Source organism: Lontra canadensis, unplaced genomic scaffold (genome assembly GCF_010015895.1).
Source record: "Lontra canadensis isolate GAN:19392208 unplaced genomic scaffold, GSC_riverotter_1.0 scaffold15, whole genome shotgun sequence".
Lineage (NCBI taxonomy): Eukaryota > Metazoa > Chordata > Mammalia > Carnivora > Mustelidae > Lontra > Lontra canadensis.
In genome coordinates, this window is record NW_022631009.1 from 3,997,218 (window position 1) to 4,018,578 (window position 21,361).

Consider the following 21,361-nt stretch of genomic DNA (forward strand, 5'->3'; position numbering starts at 1 on the left):
ATCAAAACTTGGACATTTTCATTTTATGAGACTTAATCATATTTAAACTTTGTTTTAGCTGGCTTGGAGACCACTCTGGCCAGATGTTACCTGGGAGTTAGGGTCTCATTATCACTGGGTGGTGGTGAAAAGTCCTGACTCTGCACCAGGCTTCCTCTGACACCGCCCCAGAAAGGAGGGGCCACCTTACTGCTGGGTGGACATGGAGGTCCAGCCTTCTCACATCAGCTTGATGGACACTGCAGGTGAGGAGGTGGCCTTGATTTAATTGTTGACAGATATGAAAGTCTGGGCTCCTTATGTGACTTTCTATGACCCCACCCTCTTGGGGGTTTTGGAGTACTTTCGTACAGCCTGGGGAGGGTGGCAGTCTAGGCTCTCACTCAGTGTTTGTTGGTGGGGGTGATTGGGTTACTTTTTTTTTTTTTTTTTTTTCCTGTGATGTTGGAGTAGAGCAGTTACTGTCTAAAGGTTTGTCTTGTTAGACTATCCCTGTTGTAGTCTTTTGCCTAGAGACAGCAGGCTTTTGTCTTTGATTTGTTTGTGCCCTTTGAGGTTTCTAGGTGGTAGACTTCTTCAGTTCTAAGTATGGAATGTAGATGAAAACAAAACCCACAGAATGCACATCATGTCTTGTCTTGAGTTCTAGAGTCACCCAAAGGACTGCCCTCTCCCCTACCTTTCAAAGCTCTCTGTGTTTGTGTTATATAATGTCCGGGGTTTTCATTTTTTTCTTAGCGGGACAAATGGCGAGAAGTGTGTCTATTCTTTTAGAAGCATCTGAGGCACTATTTGATTTAAAAATGTAAAGACCTAAGGAAAAACCAGAGTAGGTCACATACAGTAAAGAAAAATAAAGTTTTATGAAACTTGGCTCAGTTCATTTATTTACACAGATGTGTTTGGGCATGGGTTCACAGTTTGATAGGTTTTTTACAGTATCCTGATTAAAAATGTTTGAGTCACCCTTGTAGATGACCTCCTTCTCTCTGATACCTGAGACCTCTGTCAAAAGCTTCACAGAACCTCTGACCCTATCTGTGGTACTTTTCTCCTCCTGGAAGAGCGGAGTTAACGTTTGCGCCTTAGGGCTTGTCCAAAGCCTTTCCCCATTCTGATGGTGACCTGTGTTAAGCATTGTTTTAATTTCTGCTGCATTTAGATGGTCTAGTTCATATATCATGAGTAGGAAGCGTGAATGTTTGCTGTAACTGTCACTCTTAGTTTTGGGGGAGCGAGGGTCCCTGATAGCAAACTCTTTTACAAAGGCAACAGCCTCTCCAGATGAGTGAGCCAGGATGAGGGTGCCTCATGGGGCTCAGAGGAGGCAACGTCCTGACCCAGCTTCATGTGGTCTGCACATCTGGCTGGGATGGACAGTCATCCAGCCCCAGCTCTGGTGGCCACACAGTAGCTACTGGGGCTCCCACTGGGCAGACTTCTGGGGACAGTAAGAGTATTTGGGGGTTTCAGCCCATCATGTCTCATGATATGTGCTCCCTTCTCTCATCAGAAGAGTGCCTTTCTCTCCAGCCCCCTCTTCGTAACAGATGGGGAACTGTCTATTCCTGGTCAGTTACAGAATTGTTGAGAATGGACATGTGATTTTTTAAGGCCTCTGAGTTAGCAGAAATTTGTATTTTACTCCTATTCTTTTTGATAGTAGGAAAGGACTCCAACCCTGTATTTAGAAGTGTTAAGCTTCTGTGTGTGTGTGTGTGTGTGTGTCTTTATATAATAGAATACCACATTTAGCTGATGTGTGTGTGTATGTTGTGTGTATATATATACACATACATATATATATGGAATACCACATTAAACTGGTATGTGTATATATATATATATAATGTGTGTATATAATGTATATTATATAATATGTATATTTATATAATATGTACATATTATATAAATATATGGAATACCACATTTACCTGACCAAGGAGAGGTCTAGAAATCCTATTTGGTCTCCTCCTAGTCTGACCCAAATGATAAAATCAAATATAATTGAGCTTACTTAAATTGCCTGGGAATGGGGGAGAGTACAGAGTAAGTAGAAGGTGAGTTCCTCAAAGATGCAGGAGTTCTACCTTGTTATGGTGGAGGGGGCTACAGTTCTCAGAACCCAGTATCCTCCAGGATATGGATGTATTCTACCCTAGAACGGGGCTCAGCAAACTTTTTTTAATAAAAGGATAGCTCATAAATATTTAGTTTTTGCGGTCCATATGGTATGTCACAACTACTCACTTCTGCCATTGTGCCATTGTAGCACAGTGGTGGCCATAGAAAACATAATCATGGCTGTGTTCCAGTAAAACTTAGGAACCTTCATATGTGAATTTCAAGTAATTTTCATAGATCACAAATATCCCTTTTAGTTTTTCTCCCCCCCAACCACTTAAAAACATAAAACTGTTTCTGCCATACATAAACAGGCAATGGGCTGGATCTGGCATATGGGCCATAGTTTGCTGACCCTGCCTTAGCAGATGACTGCTGAACAGGTTTTTTTGCCCAAAGAGACCTTGTGCCCTGTCCATTAGCTTAACCCAAACTCTTATTTGAGACCTACATTTCTAGTATACTTGTTATATATTCATGTTAAAACATTAGTGATATGACACCCATGGACACATTCTCGTTAATTCATGCATAAGTTCTTATCAGTGACGTAGGCACTTTTCTGGGCACCAGGGTCTCCCCAATGAGTAAGTTTTGCCATCAGGGCTTTATCATATCATCTGGATTGATTCTACCTGTGAGTATTTTTCTTGATAACACGTATTTGTAATGTACAACTTCCTTGCTAAGGTTATTACTATACTTATTCAGCTTTCCAAGTCATAATGGGAGTGATGTAAACCCATAGCAGAATATTTTGCTAGGATTTCAGTTTTCTTTTTAATCCTTAAGGAAGAGCTAAGTAGGGGCACCTGAGTGGCTCAGTGGGTTAAAGCCTCTGCCTTCGGCTCAGGTCATGATCCCAGGGTCTTGGGATCGAGCCCCACATCAGGCTCTCTGCTCAGCGGGGAGCCTGCTTCCCCTTCTCTCTCTGCCTCCCTCTCTGCCTACTTGTGATCTCTGTCTGTGAAATAAATAAATAAAATCTTAAAAAAAAAAAAAAAAAAGAAGAACTAAGTAATTATATGTTGTTTAAGTGGAATCATGTGTTAGTTTGGTATGGTTCATCTTAAGTCACAGAAGACCTGACTCAGTGGCATCTTAGGTAAAGGATTACATTTCTCGTGTAGCATCAGGTCCAGATGTAGGTAGTTAAGAACCCAGTTTGAGTAGCTCAGTGATGGTAGAGCCCATGTGGCTATTAGCCTCTTGGCTTTCATGTTTATAGCGTTATGATCTATAGCCACTCTGGGTATCACCTCTGCATTTGAGGCAGTAAGGTGGGTGAGAGGGGTAATATCAAAATCCGTCTGTTCTGTCCATTCCAGAACTGCATCTTTACACCTCAGCCTTCTGCGTAGGTCCCATAGGCAGGAATCTGTTCACAGCCGCATGTAGCTACAAGGGAAGCTGGGAAAGTGAGTGACCTTGTGGGTAAGGAGGAAAACACTGGGAAGTATCTGCTACAGAGAGAGGGCTCTTGTGATGCCCAGATTATTTCTAGAGGGTAATGCTATGCTGAATTTGAGTCCAGAGTATGATAAGGCACCTCCATTAATGATGCAGATATGTAGAGAGGGTCTGCTGTGTGTATATTCTATAAGAGGTATGAAACAAAGGCTGTGTTTCCCAGGAACTTTATATAGAAGCAAGGCGTATACATGACCCTGGGATCATGACCTGAGCCGAAGGCAGATTCTTGACCAACTGAGCCACCCAGATGCCCCTAAGTTTTTTTTGTTTTGTTTTGTTTTTGTTTTTGTTTTTGTTTTTGTTAAGGACTCACCATATAGCATTACAGCAGCTGCACCATTTTACGTTCCCAGCAGCAGAGTGTAAGGGGATGGGCTTGTCTACATGAAACAGAGCTGGTAGCTTTGCTGTGGCATCTCAAAAACAATGCGAAAGCCTGTGCAATTGCAGTAAAAAAAAAAAAAAAAGAGGGACTTAATTTTTTATTTTTTTAATTTATTTTTATTATTGCTAACTTTTTAAAAGAAATATTTATGAAATCTGCTTTGGTTTTTAATTCTTGATTTTTGAAGAACTTAGCATCAGCAACTTTAACATGAGGAAAATGAGAGCAGCCCTTGAGGGAAAGACCACTCACTGATCGCTTACAGTGCCCGTTTCGTAACTAGAAATCAGGAAGGCACAGAGGGGTCAGGAAGACCAGAGAAGCATGAAGAGGGTCTCAGAGCTGACCTGTGAGCCGCTGAGTCCATTAAATTGAGTAAATAACTTCAATGAAAACAAGAAAGGGCAGCGATGAGGACAGAAAAGAGAACTCAGAGGAAACACCTTTTACCTGATGTACAAAGAAATGGAGGTCACAGCTTGTAAAGAGGCCATTTGAAAGTTACTTGATGTGTAAATATTCGGGACATGAAATTTCAAGGAAAACAAAGCAAAGCCTGTCAGAAATGGTTTTAAATAAATAAACTCAAGCACAAAACCTAAATCAACTACTGGGTTTGTAGGCGAGGAGGGAGCAGCTATGGAGGATTAAAATATTTGTGTGAGGAAGGCGGCTACGTGTGCAGCAAGTCAAAACCTCATCTTCTGCTTCATGTCTCTCGTTACCTTACGTTGTAAATGCTGGGTGTTTACCAGCAGAGAGACGTTTCCTTTTGATTTAAGACATCGTTGTAAAAAGGGAAGAGATTGCTGGTTCATTCAGTAAGAACCAGTGTTAACATAAAGGCCTGTTATGTTCTGGGTTCCAGGGGAGTGGAGGTCGTGGAGGTGACTAAGGGGAGGGACCTGCCTTGAGGAACTTGTAGTTGTGGTAGGAGAGGTGGACAGATCAGCGAGGGAGACCTCCTCCATGCAGAAGGAGCCTAACCCAATGGTTCTTGATCTGGTAACCAAAAACTCCCTAGAAGGCTTTCAAAGGGTCTGAGCTGACCTATGGGGTGTGTGAACTTAGCCTCCCAAAGGAGCAAGTAAGACTAGGGCATAGTAGAACCTCTTTCTAGGAGACAGACTAGCCCGAGCAAAGGTGAAGGGAATAGGAGAGTCTGATTTAGTGCAGAAGGCAAACAGGAGGTACTGGAAACCACCAGCAAGTCTCCGTGGTATTCGGAGGCTGTGAATTTCAAGGCAGGAATCATCCAGGTATCATTGCTGCAGAGAAAGATCAAAGCTATAAATTCTTTCTCTAATGTCCAAATCTATTCCATGTTAACCTTTCATCTCCCTTCACAAGCAAACTTGTTTTTATAATCATGATTTTAGCATACTGAATATTTGTTACAAATAGGCCATTCTTTGGAGATGGAGAAGCTGATTTGATATTAACAGTGGTTAGCCTCTGGCTCTTACAGATTTTGGCTACTAAATTCTCTTTCTACACTGCCTCAACTGGGCATTGTGATCCTTTCTCCAACATCCATTCTGCCCCTGCCTTCTTGAATCACAGCAGTGTGGTTTGACGAAGGGAACTTGAGCCAAAGGGCCAGCTGGTTTAAGGGTAACCCTCTCTCCACTGCCAGGGTTTTAGTTCATTGAGGAGTGTGTGATTCACTTTGGGCTGATGAGAAAGAAATGAAAGTTTGGAGGAGGATTAGGGGAAGGAGAACAGAGTCAACTAAACTGTCACTATTGCTAGATGAGAACTAAAAGCTTGTGACTCTAGGTGCCACGAGGGTACCCAGGCTTAGGACATACGCAGGTGATGTTCTGGATAGCAGGATGGAGAGATGAAAAAGAAATCCGAATCCTTGGTAATCCTGTTGAGCTGGCAAATCCATAAACTCTGACCTTTTACCATTACTGGACTTCCTATTCTGAAAGCTAATAATTTTCCATACTGTTAAATTCGGTTTTGCTCATCCAAAACTTGAAATCATCCATATAAACGATGCTGGACCTTTGTGATCTTCAGGAGATCCCCGCATCACTTTTCGTGACTGTGTGCCTTGAGTCTTCTTTCCCTTGTCTGTGAAATGAATGTAGTTCATCTCACCGTATTTTTGTGAAAATCATTTGAGATCCAGCACAAAGTGTAAGGGGGGAGGCATGAACTAGTACATGTTGAATGTCTCCTGTGCACCATGAAATAGGCTGGTTCGTGGCTCTAGGAAGCTTAGAAGCTAGAAGAGAAAGTAATTTTCATATTAAAGAGAAATAATTTTCATATTAAGGGATATAAATGAGACCACATGCACATAGACCTTTGTACCAGCAGTTTAAGATCACTCAGTATTTGAATACATTGTGCCGTTCCAGGCACAATGATCCAACACGGTGTGGGGGCAGGGGATGAGGAAGAGGATGGAGGGAAGGCCTCTCTCAAGAAGCCTTCTTTAAGCCCAAACCTGGCAGATGAGTAGGAGTTAGGTGAGGAACAGGGAGAACATTTTAGGCAAAGAAGCATGACGTACAAAATCCAGGAAGTGTGAAAGAACTTGATGTGCTCAAGAAGTAGGAAGTGTGAAAAGGAAGTGTGTGGTCAGAGTAGAGTGAATGAGGGCTCTGTGGGTGATGAAGTTGGCAAGGCGGGAAGGGGACCGCGAATGCAGGGCCTTGTTGGCCATGCTACAGGTTTTTGAACGATGTAGGTGTAAAACGAAGCCATTCGAAAGTTCTAAGCCCAAGGGTCTCGCAGTCCGACCCATTTTTTAAAAGTGGGGTTCCGGGGCTCAAGGGAAGAAGAGCAGTTGGGCAAGTCAGCTGTGCAGATGAGAGACGTGGGTGGCTGGGACCAGGGTGATGGCAGTGCGGAGGGAGCCACGTGGACGGACTGGAGCAGAGCTGTGGGCGTAGAGCTTGCCGGACCTGGCGAGAGATGGAAGGGCTGTGGTGAATCGTGGAGAGAGCCCTGCCAAGGATAACTCTGGTTTCTGTGTAACTGGAGAAGACTGGAAAAGGCATTTGGGGAGGGAGTGGTATAGAAAGACCAAGGATCTGTTTCGAACATGTTGAATTTGAGGTATCAGGGACACCCTGGAACTGGGATCTTGAGCTCCAGGTTTCACTCACGTCGGAAGCTCCTGATGGGTCTTCCTGGGCCGCGGTTAGCGTTTGGGCATCACTGGCAGGTGGACCGTGCTGGAGTGTGGGAGTGGATGGTTCCTGTTAAGGAGAGCGTGGAGAGTGGGGAGGGAACCCCTGCCTCGCTTCTGGGAAGCCCACCCTCGTCTCTCGGGTGTCACATGCTCTCTGGGAAACCAGGTAGGAGGAAACTCTGACCTGAATGGGGTGCAGAGTAAGGAAGAATTGTAGAACCGCGGCAGCTGTCTAATAGGGGAGCAGCTGAGAAGGGGGGGTATTGAAGATACTGAGTAAAAGGTTATCAGTGAGGTAGAGTCCTGAGGGGGATGGAGGGAAGGTTCTGGCCCTGAGTCCTCTGAGGCCAAAGGGTTCAAATTCACCAAATTTGAAGGGGTAGGGTGGCTGGGAGGTGAGATAATATACTAAATACACACACGCTGTGTATGTGTGCCTATACATCGCCAGCCACACGCCCTGGTGGTTCGTGGAGTTCATCTGGGGGCAAAACGTATGGTTCCCATAACACTCACTGTTGTTTCCTTGAGGATACTGGGTACAGTGGAGTGGCTCAGTAAGTAATGCGTTGAACGAATAAATATGCTCAGAAAACGGGCTGTAGACTTCGCGGAGGTATCCATGTTGGAGGATGTGGAGAGCATAAGACAGGAAAAGTCAGAGGCCACTAGGCTTGACTCCCTGGAACTCTCCACGTTGGACTTTCCTTCTCTTTCATATAGCAAACATAGCTCGTTCAAAATCGCCTTTTCCTGACTCTCCTATTGGGCCATAACATCTTTGAAGGGAACATCTGTCCTATATAAATCCATGTTTCCAGGATATGGCACCTCGTAAGTGCTCCGCAAATAGCTGGGCAGTGAGTGCAAGGCAGATGGAGGCAGAGACGAGAGCTCAAGGGCAGGGGTTCAACTAGTTGGGTGTGTGGGTTGCAGTAACGAAGTTGCCTGCTTTGGTATTCTCATCTGTGATGGGGGAGTTAGTAACTTGCCCAAGGTCAGAGAAGTTGGAAGTGACGGCTTCTGGGTTTGTACCGAAGTCTTTTCTGACTTGAGAGCTCAGGGTGCCCGCCACACCACGCTCCCGTCTCCCCAGAGGTTTCCCCATAGTTACCACAAACTTGCTGCCTCCAGACTTGCTGCTGCCTTGTTGCTTCCTGCTTAGGTCCGATAAAATACCATCATGGGCACCTTCCTTGTTGGACCTTGTTTGGAGTTAAACATTTCCCTCTCTCCTAGCTCTCCACTGTGGCTTGAATCCCCGGGCTGTCGATCACTCCTCCCGGGCCGAAGGCATTAAACTGCAGATTGAAGGGGAAGCTGTGGAATCTCAACCCATTAAAAACAAAAGTTTTCAGAAGGTGCTTGACCAAAAAGGAACCCCCAAGCGACTGCCAACAGAAGCTGAGACGGCTAAGGTAGGTCACTGTCCACCCAGTTAAGGAGATTCCAAGGTTACAGCCCCGATAAAAATGTTGTGGTCCAGCCACAGAGAACAAAGGGTGCTGTTTCACTACTCACAGTCGTTTGCCAGGCTCAGATTTATCATTTTATGACGTTAGGCATATCATGGGACTATCCAGGCCTCAGATTCTTCTGTAGAGATCAGAAAAACTCCCTCCACCATTGGATTGAGCAGATAAAATAAGACCGTGCATTGGAAGGATTTTATAAAAGGCCCAGTGACCCATGTGTTTGAGGGACTTTTGCAGACACACACTGTCAATCGCTGGTGTGTTTGTTAAACTGATGCCTTCCAGGTACTGTTTCCAAGACTCTTGGTGTATGGCCTCTTGTGTCCCTGTAACAGTTCCGTGAGGTAGACGGTCATAAACAGGACTCCAGTCAGTGAAAGAGACAATCGTGTCTACTTTGGTTTTGGATTCTTCTTTTAGTCTTAGATGTAGTCACAGAACACACCAGTAAGATGGGACGGGGCGGGTCGATGATCCTTTAGTAAGGACCACCTGTTCTAAAGGTTTTCCACAATGGAACTGTCTGTAGATGGATTTTTGTCTGAAATCAGTGAAGATGCTCATGTTTGGGGGCCATGGAAGATGTTCATATTCGTTCGCTCCTTGGAAATTAAAGCAAGTCCTTTTCGTACGGTATTCGGTTTCTCCCTTTCGCATTCTCTGCAAAGGAATTTCCTTGCAGAATGAATCCGTGCGTGCCTTGGAAAGCAAAGGTTACAATCGCCCAAGAAAACGTGAAGTGGAAAGGTCACTAGGCTGTCCTATAATCAACTCCTTCCCCACTCCGAACATCTTCCAGAATCGAATGGGAATTTCTCTGCGTTATCTGCAATTTTGAATAATGACTATTGTTACTTCCTTTCTGGAGTGTGGATAATTAAAACTGATGACCTGAACTGAAGTGAAGTGCATGCTTGTGTGTATTGTAGAGCAAGGGAAATGAGGAGCCAGGAGATTGCACATACTGTGCTCTGAGCTTTTTAGTGGAGAGACATTGCATCTCCTAGGAAATTGGTATATGGTTGAAGTTTGGTCTGTGAGCAGAGCTGGAAATAGGTGAGCCCTGTTCTATCCCATTAGATTTAAACCTCCTCAGTCTCTGATGCTACACCGGCATCTTGAAAGAGCAAGGGGGAAAAAAAAGTACTCGGGATCTTTCACTAGGAAGATAAATAGCTTGAGTAGGATCTTTTCAAAGGGCTGCTTAAAAATATTAAAAATTAGAGAAGTAAAAAATTAGAAATAGATATTAAAAATAGAAAAGCTGTTATTTGTCTGATTTTAATTGAACTCTAAACATTTCCAGATTATCTCTTATTTGAAAACCGTCCAGGACTATAAAAGGTTTGTTTAAATCTGATGTGATGTGATTACTTGTGAATTAGACTATGGGATATGGTAGTAATTCCTGCATTTCACATTGGTAGCGTTTGCCTTTGCCTCGAGATCCCTTTATGGTTGCTTTGCTGAAAATGTGCTTCACAGAGAATGCAGTAGTCTACAACGAGCTTTTCCTTGGGAGTGGACCAGGCCACAAATGGGAAACCAGATTCGTTTGAATTATCCTGTTCATCTACAGTGAAAGGGGGTTAAGGAGATTGTTTTCACATTGACATCCTATTTAGGAGTGAACAGACCAGAACTTTTAGTAAAGTTTAGACAAAGTATTTGCTTTTCTTTTTGGAGGACCTGATGACAGTGGTGGTTGCTGGGGCCGGGGGTGGGGGTGAGGGGGTCGGAGAGCAGAATTAAAAGTAAGGATGAGGGGCGCCTGGGTGGCTCAGTGGGTTAAAGCCTCTGCCTTCGGCTCAGGTCATGATCCCAGGGTCCTGGGATCGAGCCCCGCATCGGGCTCTCTGCTCAGCGGGGAGCCTGCTTCCCCGTCTCTCTCTCTCTGCCTGCCTCTGCCTACTTGTGATCTCTGTCTATCAAATAAATAAATAAAATCTTTAAAAAAAAAAAAAAAGGTAAGGATGAGAGTGTGATTACCGTGGACCTGCATCGTTACCTACACTGAACCTTCCATGCCTCAGGATGAACTTGTTATGTGCATGTGCAAACACAGTTAAATGTGTTTTGTTGTGAGTTTTCTTCTTTTTTTCTTGGATAAATAAGTGAATCTCAGGTAACTTGACCTAAACTTAAAAAAAAAAAAAAATTCTGACTAGAAATGTGTGCATTTAAAGCCACTCGGTAGTATAAATTGGTACAGTTTTTCTGGAGGACAGTCTGATTGTAGTTACTAAAATCATAAATGTGTAATTTTTGAGTCCATAATTCTCTCTCTAGGAATTTGTCCTGAGAGTTAATCATCCAGATGTGCAAAAATGACTGTGGGACAGGGGTCACTCTGGCATGATTTACAATATGAAAATGTTGGGAAGAGCTCAAATGTCCATTCCTAGCGTGCTGGCTAGAGGAACTATGTCTGTTCATGCAATGGGATAGAATCCTCCCTTTCATAAGGGTGAAGGGGACTTACGTATTTATCTTAGTCTGTTCAGGCTTCTATAACAAAATACCACAGACTAGGCGGCTTATCAACAAAAGAAACTTATTTTTTTGAAGATTTTATTTATTTGAGAGAAAGTGAGAGAGCCACAAGCAGGGGGAACAGTAGGCAGAGGGAGAAGCAGACTCCCTGCGGAGCAGGGAGCCCGATGACTGGATGAGCAGGGTCGTGACCTGAGCCAAAGGCGGATGCTTAACTTCCCAGGTCCCCCAAACAATAGAAATGTATTTCTCACGTTCTGGAGACTGGGAAGTTCAAGATCAAAGTGCCACCAGATTCGGTCTGAAGAGGGCCCGCCTCCTGTTTGTAGTTGGCCTTCGTGTCCTGTGTTACATGGTGGAAAGGGACAAGGGTGCTCTCTGGAGCCTCCTTCAGAGCACGAATTCCATTCCTGAGGGTTCCAGCCTCATGACCTAGGCGCCTGCAAAAGGCTCCACCTGCTTATACCATCACATTAGGGTCAACTATGAATTTTAACAGAACATAGACATTCAATCTGTGACAGTATTTGTGTGGGAACATTAGTGTGATAATTATTTAAAGCGGGGGTGGGGGAGAAGGGCACAGTGTGTATAGCGTGTTCCCATTTATGTAAAAAGGTCTTTTTCTATATAAAATCCTCACTGAGTCTGGAAAAGTTTATTCCACAATTTGAATAGTGGTTTATATCTGGAGTTGAGAATATAAGGAAAATGTTCTCTTCACTTCTGTTTTGGGGTTTGTTTTTTGTTTTTTTAAAAGAGACGCATGTTTTTAAGCGTACTGACTTCGCATCTTTTTTGGGATTGCGTTATCAACCTGAGTAGCTCAACTGGGACTTTTTTGTTTGAGTCAATATTCTGCCTTTTAAGGCTGTATTCCTCCCAGGCCTTCCCATTGTTGCTGGTAAGTTATTTGCCAATGCAGTGAGTTCTCTTGGAGACTTCTTGCCTTCACTTGTGAAGACCGTTTTGTGAAGTGCTTTTATGTTTGCCTCTTCTTGAACTTTCTGGGGTGTCACAGCTCTGACTGTTACCTTACTAGGTTCGGTTGGACTTTCTATCCCTTTGCTACTGATGATGCAAACCCAGTGCCCCCCTCCCCCGCCCCCATCCCATATGCACTTTCCTGTTGGCGGGCTTCACACAGGGAACCTGGTTCCAGTTCCCCATCATGCCTGTGGCCTCGCTGCTTGGACTGCAGCCATGCTGGGTTTGGAAACCAATCCCTCCCCACGTCACCTGTTCCAGATCCCCGGCAGGCAAAGTGAGGTTCATGCCTCCTCACTGCTGTGGTTTTCTGACACCTAAAGATTTCTCTTCCGTGATTTCAAGCTTGGCTTTATATCAACTTAAAAATGTACTTTCTAGCACCTTCAAGTTTTCAGAGCCTGAAGAAGGGGGGATTGGAGCAAGAGCTTTTAATATACCATCTTGACTCTGAAATTTGTATCACTTTCATAATCTAAAAATATGTATCTCTTTCCTCTCTAATCTTTATTTGGAAAAATTATCTTTTTTGCTTCTCTTAGAATGTGATTTTTAGAGTCTTTGGCTCTCATCCTCAAAAGACTAGAACTCTAGTTCTAGAAGGAGGGGGTTCTGTGCCAGGAGATGCCCATTGCTCTTCCCAAAGAGAAACCAGTGGAACACCAAGCTCCCTTTAAATTAAGCCTTATTACTGGGCAGCATTGAGTCTAGTTGGGAAAAAAAATGGAGCCAACTGAAATGTGGATCTGCAAAGGATATTTACCAATGTAAATTCTAAATTCTTCTGAGCACTTGGGACTCAGGAGAGAGTACAAATGCAGAACCATACAAGTTCAAGATGCAAAAAAAAAAAAAAAAAAGAAAAAAAATTAAAAAAACAAACAAAAACCCCAATGTTAACTATTAATTTTACGGTTGGATACAGAACAAGTATAGCATTTCATCACCTAGGGAGGTGCAGACACTGTAAAGGAATGCTGCTTCTTTTGTCTCCTCCCCCATAGAGGGGCACGTGCAGCTGCCACAGATGAGAGCAAGGTGGTCTTCTGAACACAGAGAAGGCACAGTCTCTGTTTCCCATCGATTTATTTTTATTTTTATTCTTTTTACCATTCTAGTCCTGGAGGCCCAAGGCCAGTCCTAGTCCTGCACACCACATGTAGTCCCACATAGCAGTTTCCAAGGAAATAGTCCTGTGAGAGGCTGAGGTCCTTCCTGGACAGGCCCAGGTCCGAGGCTTATTAACCCTTTCCTCACAAGCAGTAGAGATGGGGCAGCCAGAGAGCACGCACCAGCAGAGTAGAGCTAGACCTGTGTTGGGAAATACAAGTAAAATTCAAATATGCAGCAGTATGGAAGCAATGAAGTTGAACCTGGAACCAGGGTTCAGCAGTGGATGTCCTCAGGTGTGCTCAGCAGCAGTCCCCTTGGCGTCCAGACTCCTGTTTTGGAAACAGGTTAGAACAGTATATTAGAGTCAAGTGTATGGAATGTGACTGCTGAGTTGAGGAGCAAGGATCTATTTTCTACCTGCGCTGTCCAGTATGGTAGCTACTGGGCATATGTGGCTCTTTAAATTGACTAAAATTGAATACAATAGGTTGACTTCCCTGGTCCTACTAGCCAAATTTCAAATGGTCAGTTGCCACATGTGTCTAGGGGCTACTGTTCTGGATAGCACAGACCTAGAGCATCACGGAAAGTGCTGTTGGACCGCAGCGCTCTGATCCGTAGAAAGCTACTGAAGTTCTCTGGGTTATAGGAGTAAGATGAAAAAGTAGTACTACATTCTAACTCTTGTCCTCAGGCCTTGGAGGACAGGTGCATCAGTCATAAGAAATGTTGAAATGGGGGTCTGTTTTGAGAATGATCCCAAATGCTGAGATGGTTGGGATTTCGGTTTCCATGGCAACTCTGGCTATGGAATGAATCAGCCTATCAGCAGGCAGTATCCTGGCCGTTCCCCATTAGAATTCTGGGACGTAGGCTCACCAGTGGCCTAAACTTAACAGCATTGGGAGATGAGAAACTTTTGCCTTCTAGACTTGATTTTCTAGGTGCTCATGAGGAAACTCTCCCTTTGTGTTCTAATGTGTATAAAATAAGGGTTTCCCATTGTAAATCCTGATTTTCTTCTTTTTTTTTTTTTTGGCCAATAATGGTAATTCACTAGAGTGAATACCACCTGTAATGTGGTAAGTCAGTAATCATCAGAAGTCTTGGTGGCTTTTTGAATGTCCCTCACATACGTGTGACTGCCCAGTATTGTGTGTGTGTGTGTGTGCGTGTGCACACACATATGTGTGTGGGGGGCCCAGTGGGGGGCTGGATCTCACAACGCTGAGATCATGACTTGAGCTGAAATTAAGAACTGAACACCTAACTGACTGAGCCACCCAGGCACACTTATATCTTATTTTATGTGTATCCCCATTTTGTAGCTAAGAAAACAAAGTGTTCAAATGACTTGCCAACACTTAGTTTCTGCCTAACAGCTAGAGGAAGTTGGCATTCACATGTAAGTCAAATGACTCCAAACCCAGAGTTTTTTATTTCCTTGACGCTAAATGTACAAATGACTTATTTATTTGAAAAGAAAATAGAATCTGTTATACTGAGAATCTGGCCAACTAGGCAGAAGAAGAGGTTAAAAAATACTGCATGTCCTCTGTATTCCTCAGAGAAACACCGAAAATCTCGATCTCTGTTTTATATAAGGGAGAAGCAATGCCAGCATCTAAAACAGTGAATAATGCCTGCATTTGGCTTTGGGATGCGTTATGTGAATCTTTGGCAGTAGACCACCCTTTCTCATTAGTCTCGTATTAGATCGAGTTTGTATTTCTTTGGCACAGAGTTAAAGGAGCTGGCCTGGAATTCAGTGCTGGAGGCAGGAGGAGGAGAAAGCCTGATGCTCTGGATAAACCACAGGCGGATAAATGAGAGTTGACTGGAGGCAGTTGGTGGACATTTGTAACTATGAGCAGGAAGCCTTCACCTGGGATTAAAACAGAAAACTAAAAGAATTTTGACTTGGGTTAAAAGGTGAAGGGTGCATTGCACTTAACCTTGATCAAACTACACTGCTCAGCTGTCTATGAGAAGGTCTATGGCAACTTGGGGATAGAATGATCTCATTCTTGGCTATCTGCATTTCTTGGCTGGGGAAGCAAGCACGCCTCCAGAAGAAGTTGCCGATCCAATATAATGTCACCAATAATATGAAGGGACATAATGCATGGGAAGCATAATGAGCACATACTTTAAAAATGGTCACAAGGGTCAGAACAAGAGAGACAAGCCAGAATGACTTCATGCTGTGTGTGTCCCAGGGCCCCAACACATACATACTGGGCACTTGGAAAGCTCTCAGGAAAAGCTACAGCAGAAGCCTGTTTGAAGAGGTAAGCATTCATTACCAAAGTGTTGAGCTTTGAAAAGTATAGTAAGTCAGACGTATTTGAGCCAGAGATTCGTGGCATGCTCAACAAAGAAGGAACCGTAGGGAGCATCTGCCCACTTAATTTATAGGTAAGGAAACCGAGATTCTGGGCTTCTCCAGGATTTTGAGGCCAGTAGTGGCCCAGTCTAGCCTGAAACCTAGTTCTAATCCATGGCCAGTGCTTTTCACTCTGTTAGGCTGACAAATTTATGATCCATGGTCTTAGAGTCATTTGGTTCATGGTCTCTTCTGGTGTATTAAGCCGATAGTGGGTGCTATTTGAAGCTGCACAAGGAAAGGGGATATTCAGGGGAGATTGAGCTCCTAAGAGCAGGTGGGTTGGAACCCAGTCGCAGTTTCATTGACACTTGTGCCCCAGCAAAGACAGGCCTCTGGAGGAGAGGGCATTTGAGTTCTAGGGAGGGCTTGTCTGGAAGCACTCTGCCGAATGGCTTTGCCTGTCCATTCTGGAACTCTGAAGATCCACATCCGATCATGGGAGCAGTCAGAATGGAGGTATGTTGGAATACTGTACAAGATGTGCACATCTTGTACCTGAGAAAGAGACAAGCATAGGTGGGACTTAGGACCGCAGGGAGGCTATTCTATAGCTGTGAAGAAGTTACCTAGTCCATGGTAAGTGAGACTGGAAAACCTTAGAAGTATCTAAGAGCCCTGGTCAACCCATCTGAGTAAAGAACTCAAAAAGCAGATAGAGCAGAGCCACACATTCAAGAATGAGAAAGAGTTAGATGAACATGAGAGGGCAATAGAAGAAGGCAGGGTTTGACCTTTGCCTACACCCATAACTAGAGGCCAATGCTAGTTCCTAGGGGGGCATTTTAGATGAACAGACATACACCTTCTCTGAGCACTCTCTCTCTCCCTACACATGCTAAAATCCCTTCTTTAGAACATGTATGTTTAGGAAGATTTTTAAGTACACGTCTAGTTTCTTGGATAGTTAGTTCAACAGCAACTACAGTATAGGCTGTGAACACTCGAACTTAAGTGACCATTTGGAACAAGGGTTCGCAAACTTTATTATGAAGAGCCGGTTGGTAAATGGCTCTGCATGGGATAGGAGGGAGGGGGGTATTGCTGTCTCCCTGTGACTTTGGAGAAGTGGATGCATTCCACTGAGATTAGTGGTGGACCTGTGGCTCGATGATCATCTGCTTGTCCTCACTGCTCCCTATCACCTTGGCTGTGCCTCAGCCGATAGGGGGAGCTAGACCCCTCAGCTTCTGATGCTGCAAACCCAATATTCTAAAGAACTGTGGGAAGAGGGGTGGGAGGTAGAAGGGGTACTTCAAATCATATTAAAGAAACACTTTCTCTTCTTTGTAAACCTATAAATGAGCGCAGCTTATGTTCTGTTTGGTTATAAGGTTGTCAAAAGTTCATAGTTGGAAAGGAAAAAAGTACGAAGTGATCACTTAAAACTGCCATAGTATTACTTACAGGGTGAGAAAGATTTTGTAATAATTGCATTGGAAAAATGGAGTATTACATTATGTAAAAGAAACAAAATGCAAATGGCATAGACACTTCTGTTGTGTAGAGGCAAGTGGACGTGATATGCCGATGAATACTTCATCTGCCCTGGCTACCTATTCTGAAATCCGTGCATGTTGCATCTCCACGGCCATCACACGGATCCACCTTGCCCTCTCTTTTCCCATGGACCACATCAGAAGCTTCTTAACTGGCTTCTGTTTCACTCTTGTCCTCCTGCCATCATTCTCCACAGAACAGTATTGAATCAGAGGAAGCCATTTACCTGCTAGAGATCCTTAATAGTTTTCCATAGCGCTTAATGAATCTAGGTTTTTACTTTATTTTTAAGATTTTATTTATTTGTCAGAGAGAAAGAGACAAAGAGAGAGAGAAAGTGAGCACTGGCAGATGGAGGCAGAGGGAGAAGCAGGCTCCCTGCAGAGCAAGTTGCCCGATGTGGGACTCAATCCCAGAACACTGGGATCATGACCTGAGCCGAAGGCCCCTGCTTAACCAACCGAGCCATCCAGGTGTCCCAGATTTTTACTTTATCATGAGTGAGAAGACCGTAAGACATTTGGGCCATGCTTGCCTTCTCAACTTCACTACATAGCAGGCTCCCTTCTGGTTGAGCTCCAGACATGTCTTTGTTTCTTGAATATACCAAGGTTATTCTGTCTTGAGAGCATTGGTATTGCCATCCTTTCCACCTGACCCCGATCATTGCACAGCTGATTTCTTGTCCTTTGGGTCCTAGCTTAAACGTGCCTCTCTAGAGAAGCCTGACTATGCTAACTGAATTAGACCCCCAGGCACATTCTGACATCATGGTTTGTCCTTCATAGAACTTCTTCCTGTCTGAAATCTCCTGTTGATTTTCTTTGTCTCCAGTAAAATTGGAACTCCTTGAGAACAGTGATCTTGTCTGTTTTATTCACTACTATAACATCATTACCTGCTACAGTGCCCAGAATGTAATAAAGAATATCTTTGATGAATGAATCAGTTGACGTGAGACAGAAGCCTCTTGCCTCTTCGTCTTCCTCTCTTTTGCCCTGTGGTTGTGTTATCTTTACCTTTCCTACAAGTGAGCAGAAAGCTAAATCTTTCTTCCTGTAATGGTGGACCATGTTAGGAGATTACTCTTCTGAATGGGGAGTACAAGTGTGACATCCTACACAGGGTGAGTAAAGAATACTTCTATAGTCAATCTCCTATCCTTCATCCTCACAAAGTCTAGATTGTCCCTATGCCAGGGCAAATGGCTGTCTTGAAGTCTAAGGCAAGCATTCCAAACTTAGACTCACCAGCCTCTGTGTCAGGACCCTCCTGACACAGGGTTGGCCTGTGCTACCTCCAGGGTTGGCCAAGAGTTCAGATGGCATAGTTTCTTTACTCCCACCATCGCTCTCTGCAGCAACCTCCATGTAAGTGTTGTCTGACTGCTGATTGCTACTTCATTTTCTTGAAGTCAGACTTGAAGGAAAAGGAAAGCAATAGCTTCTCCTTAAATGATTAACAAATGATGAAGAACGTCTGACTTAAACTGAAAATCACACCACCAGGTAACAATCAATACCTAAAATATTATTTTAGTTCTTTATGAATTACAAATAGCTTTCAGATGTTGCTTTCACAGGTAACCTTAGATATACACTATCCCAGCTGGCTTGGGTTGCTGTAATGAAATACTATAGACTAAGTACCTTAAACAATAGACTTACACCTCTTAAGGTACTGGAGGCTGAGTCCCAAGATCGAGGTGCCAGCTAATTGATTCCTGATGAGAGCCTTCTACCTGGCATGCAGATGGGTAACCTTCTGGCTGTGGTCTCACATGGTAGGGAAAGAGTGAGCTCTTGTCTGTCTTCCTCTTCCTGAAGGGACGCTAATCTATGGAGGCCCACCCTCATGATCTCATCTAAAACTATCTTGCCCCCCCAGAAGGCCTTCATTATCAAATGCCGCTGCACTGGAGGTTAGGGCTTCCAGATACGAATTTGGGAGGGGACACAAACATTTGGTCCACAACCTACCAAACATGCTTTTTGGCCAGAAGTCAAATAGCTGAGTGTTAAATCATGATTTGGCTGAAGTTGAAAATCACCACTGTAGAACAAAGTCTGGCATATAAGAGTAAACCTGAAATATTAATAATAATGTCTATTTATTGCAAGTTAATTAAAATTATGCCAAGCCGATTTTAGTTGAAAATTGGCATTGTAATGCAGTGGTGGTAATTTCTCTGAGCTGTCAGCTCTTGTGGTTTTTACATTGCACGGATAGGATACTGCAAATGTGCTCTCTTTCAGCTGAGGTCAGTAATGGAGCAACCTACATTTTTGTCCAGCTTTGTCACTGCAGAGTCATGCTAATGGTGATATTCCACCCCCACTTCCCCTACCCAACCCCTCCCTTCACTCCCAACCCCCATCATTAAGTTTTCTCCTTCTCCAACAATAACGACTAAGGACTTCTACTCCTGGGCTTGCCATCTTGGTTGAAAGTCATGAGGCAACTTCATTGAAACAATCCCGTAACTAAAGCTTTTAGTTATTTAGTCCGTGAAAAAGATGCTTTGAGAAAAAAAAAAAAAAACTCTCGAGATGAAGCTTCATTTTGTTGCTATCCCTCATGGTTCTCTTTTTAAAGCAGTGTTTTCATAATATTCCTTGTAAAACAGGATTCTCAACTCCGTAGTCAGATCCTGTTGTTCATGTAAGGGCCCGTGTTGTGCTCAAAAATCCAACATCCTTTAGTTGCCCTACCGGGCCTTGTGTGATCTCTCCCACTGCCAGTCACTCCTGTCATCTGCTACTACACTCTTTCTTGCTTAGGCTGCTTCTAGATGAAACCAGGCATCTGCCCACCTCAGAGCCTCGTGCTGGCTGTCCCCTCTGCCTCCAAGTCCTTCTCAGGGTGCACAGGCTAAGCTTCTTTATCCCCTTTCCCTCTGGGCTGCTTGACCTTCTCAGTGGGCTTGACATGGGCTCTTCTATTTAAATAATGACCTCTTTCTCAATGCTCCTGGTCCCCGCCCCAGCTCCAATGTACTCATCACTTGCTAAAACAGTATCTTGCTTCCTTATTAGGAGCATTATTATCTGACATCTTCATCCACCGGAGTATGAACTCTGAGGGCAGGGGCCTGTTTTGTTCAGTGGTAGATCCCTATGATTCCTAACCATGCCTGTATGTGTCTAGGGGGTGTGCAGCTTTTTTTTTTTTTTTTGTTTACATGAATTTTTGTTCTCAGTATACATTTATCACTTGGCTGATAAACTTTTTATCTTGTATGAAGCAAACCAGGAGAATCTTACTCTAAGTTACATGCCTGGTTTTACTGGAAAGGGAACTTTCATATAGCAACAATAAACCTGAAGGATGCCCCGTTTGTTTTTGTTTTTGTTTTTTCCCAAGATTTTATTTATTTGACAATGCACAAGCAGGGGAAGCAGCAGGCAGAGGGAGAAGCAAGCTCCCCGCTGAGCAGGGAGTCCGTGGTGGGGCTGGATCTCAGGACCCTGGGATCATGACCTAGGCCAAAGGCAGACGTATCACCTACTGACCCACCCAGGCATCCCCACCCCTATGTATGTTACCTATGATGCTATGGGGATCAGACATGAAATAACTTGTATGATCAAATGATCATTAATTGCACACAATTTGGCGCTGCCAGAAACATGGTTGAAAATGGCATTTGGCTACTTGGTCTGTCAAAAACCTAGGTCAAAGCCAAATCCTAATAGCAGATTTTTGGCCACATGTCACAACCAGAGCCAGACTCTGGCACCTCCTTGTCCTTAATATAATCAAGCAGTTTAGCTCCTAATTGTTCATGTGTCTACCTTACATACTATGTAACCTCATGTTGTAGTAAATATACAAAGAAGGGTTAACCCCACAAAGGCCTAGATAATAGTAACCACTGGGAGGTGGCCAGTACAGGCCAGAACTATAACAAAAAGAAGAGAGGAAGACATCAGAACATGGATTTCTTATCATGCAGGCATTTTTATAGAGAATATGTGACTTAACTATTTTGGTTTATCTTCAAATTACATAGTAAAACTCACAGGCTCTGGGGCCTAGGTCTGATCCCTGCCCTGCTACGTAATAGCTATACCACTTGGGGCTAACTTCTTGACCTCTTTCTGGCTTCAGTATCTTCCTCTGTCCAGTAGGGATAATCCTCGTATTTACCTCACTATGTGGTTGCTAGAATCACTGCATACGTGTATGTATGTATATATATATATATATGTGTGTGTGTGTGTGTATATATACATATATATACATATATATATATATATATATATGTATATATA

At 43.7% G+C, this 21,361-nt stretch overlaps 1 protein-coding gene across 1 annotated transcript in view; it reads left to right on the forward strand.

The window, feature by feature from the left end:
* SAMD12 (sterile alpha motif domain containing 12) overlaps positions 1 to 21,361 on the forward strand; it is a 378,413-nt gene that overhangs the window by 28,986 nt on the left and 328,066 nt on the right. Inside the window, exon 2 of the mRNA XM_032858433.1 lies at positions 8,373 to 8,551. Within this exon, the coding sequence (XP_032714324.1) occupies positions 8,373 to 8,551 (179 nt within the window). The remainder of the gene's footprint in view (positions 1 to 8,372; positions 8,552 to 21,361) is intronic.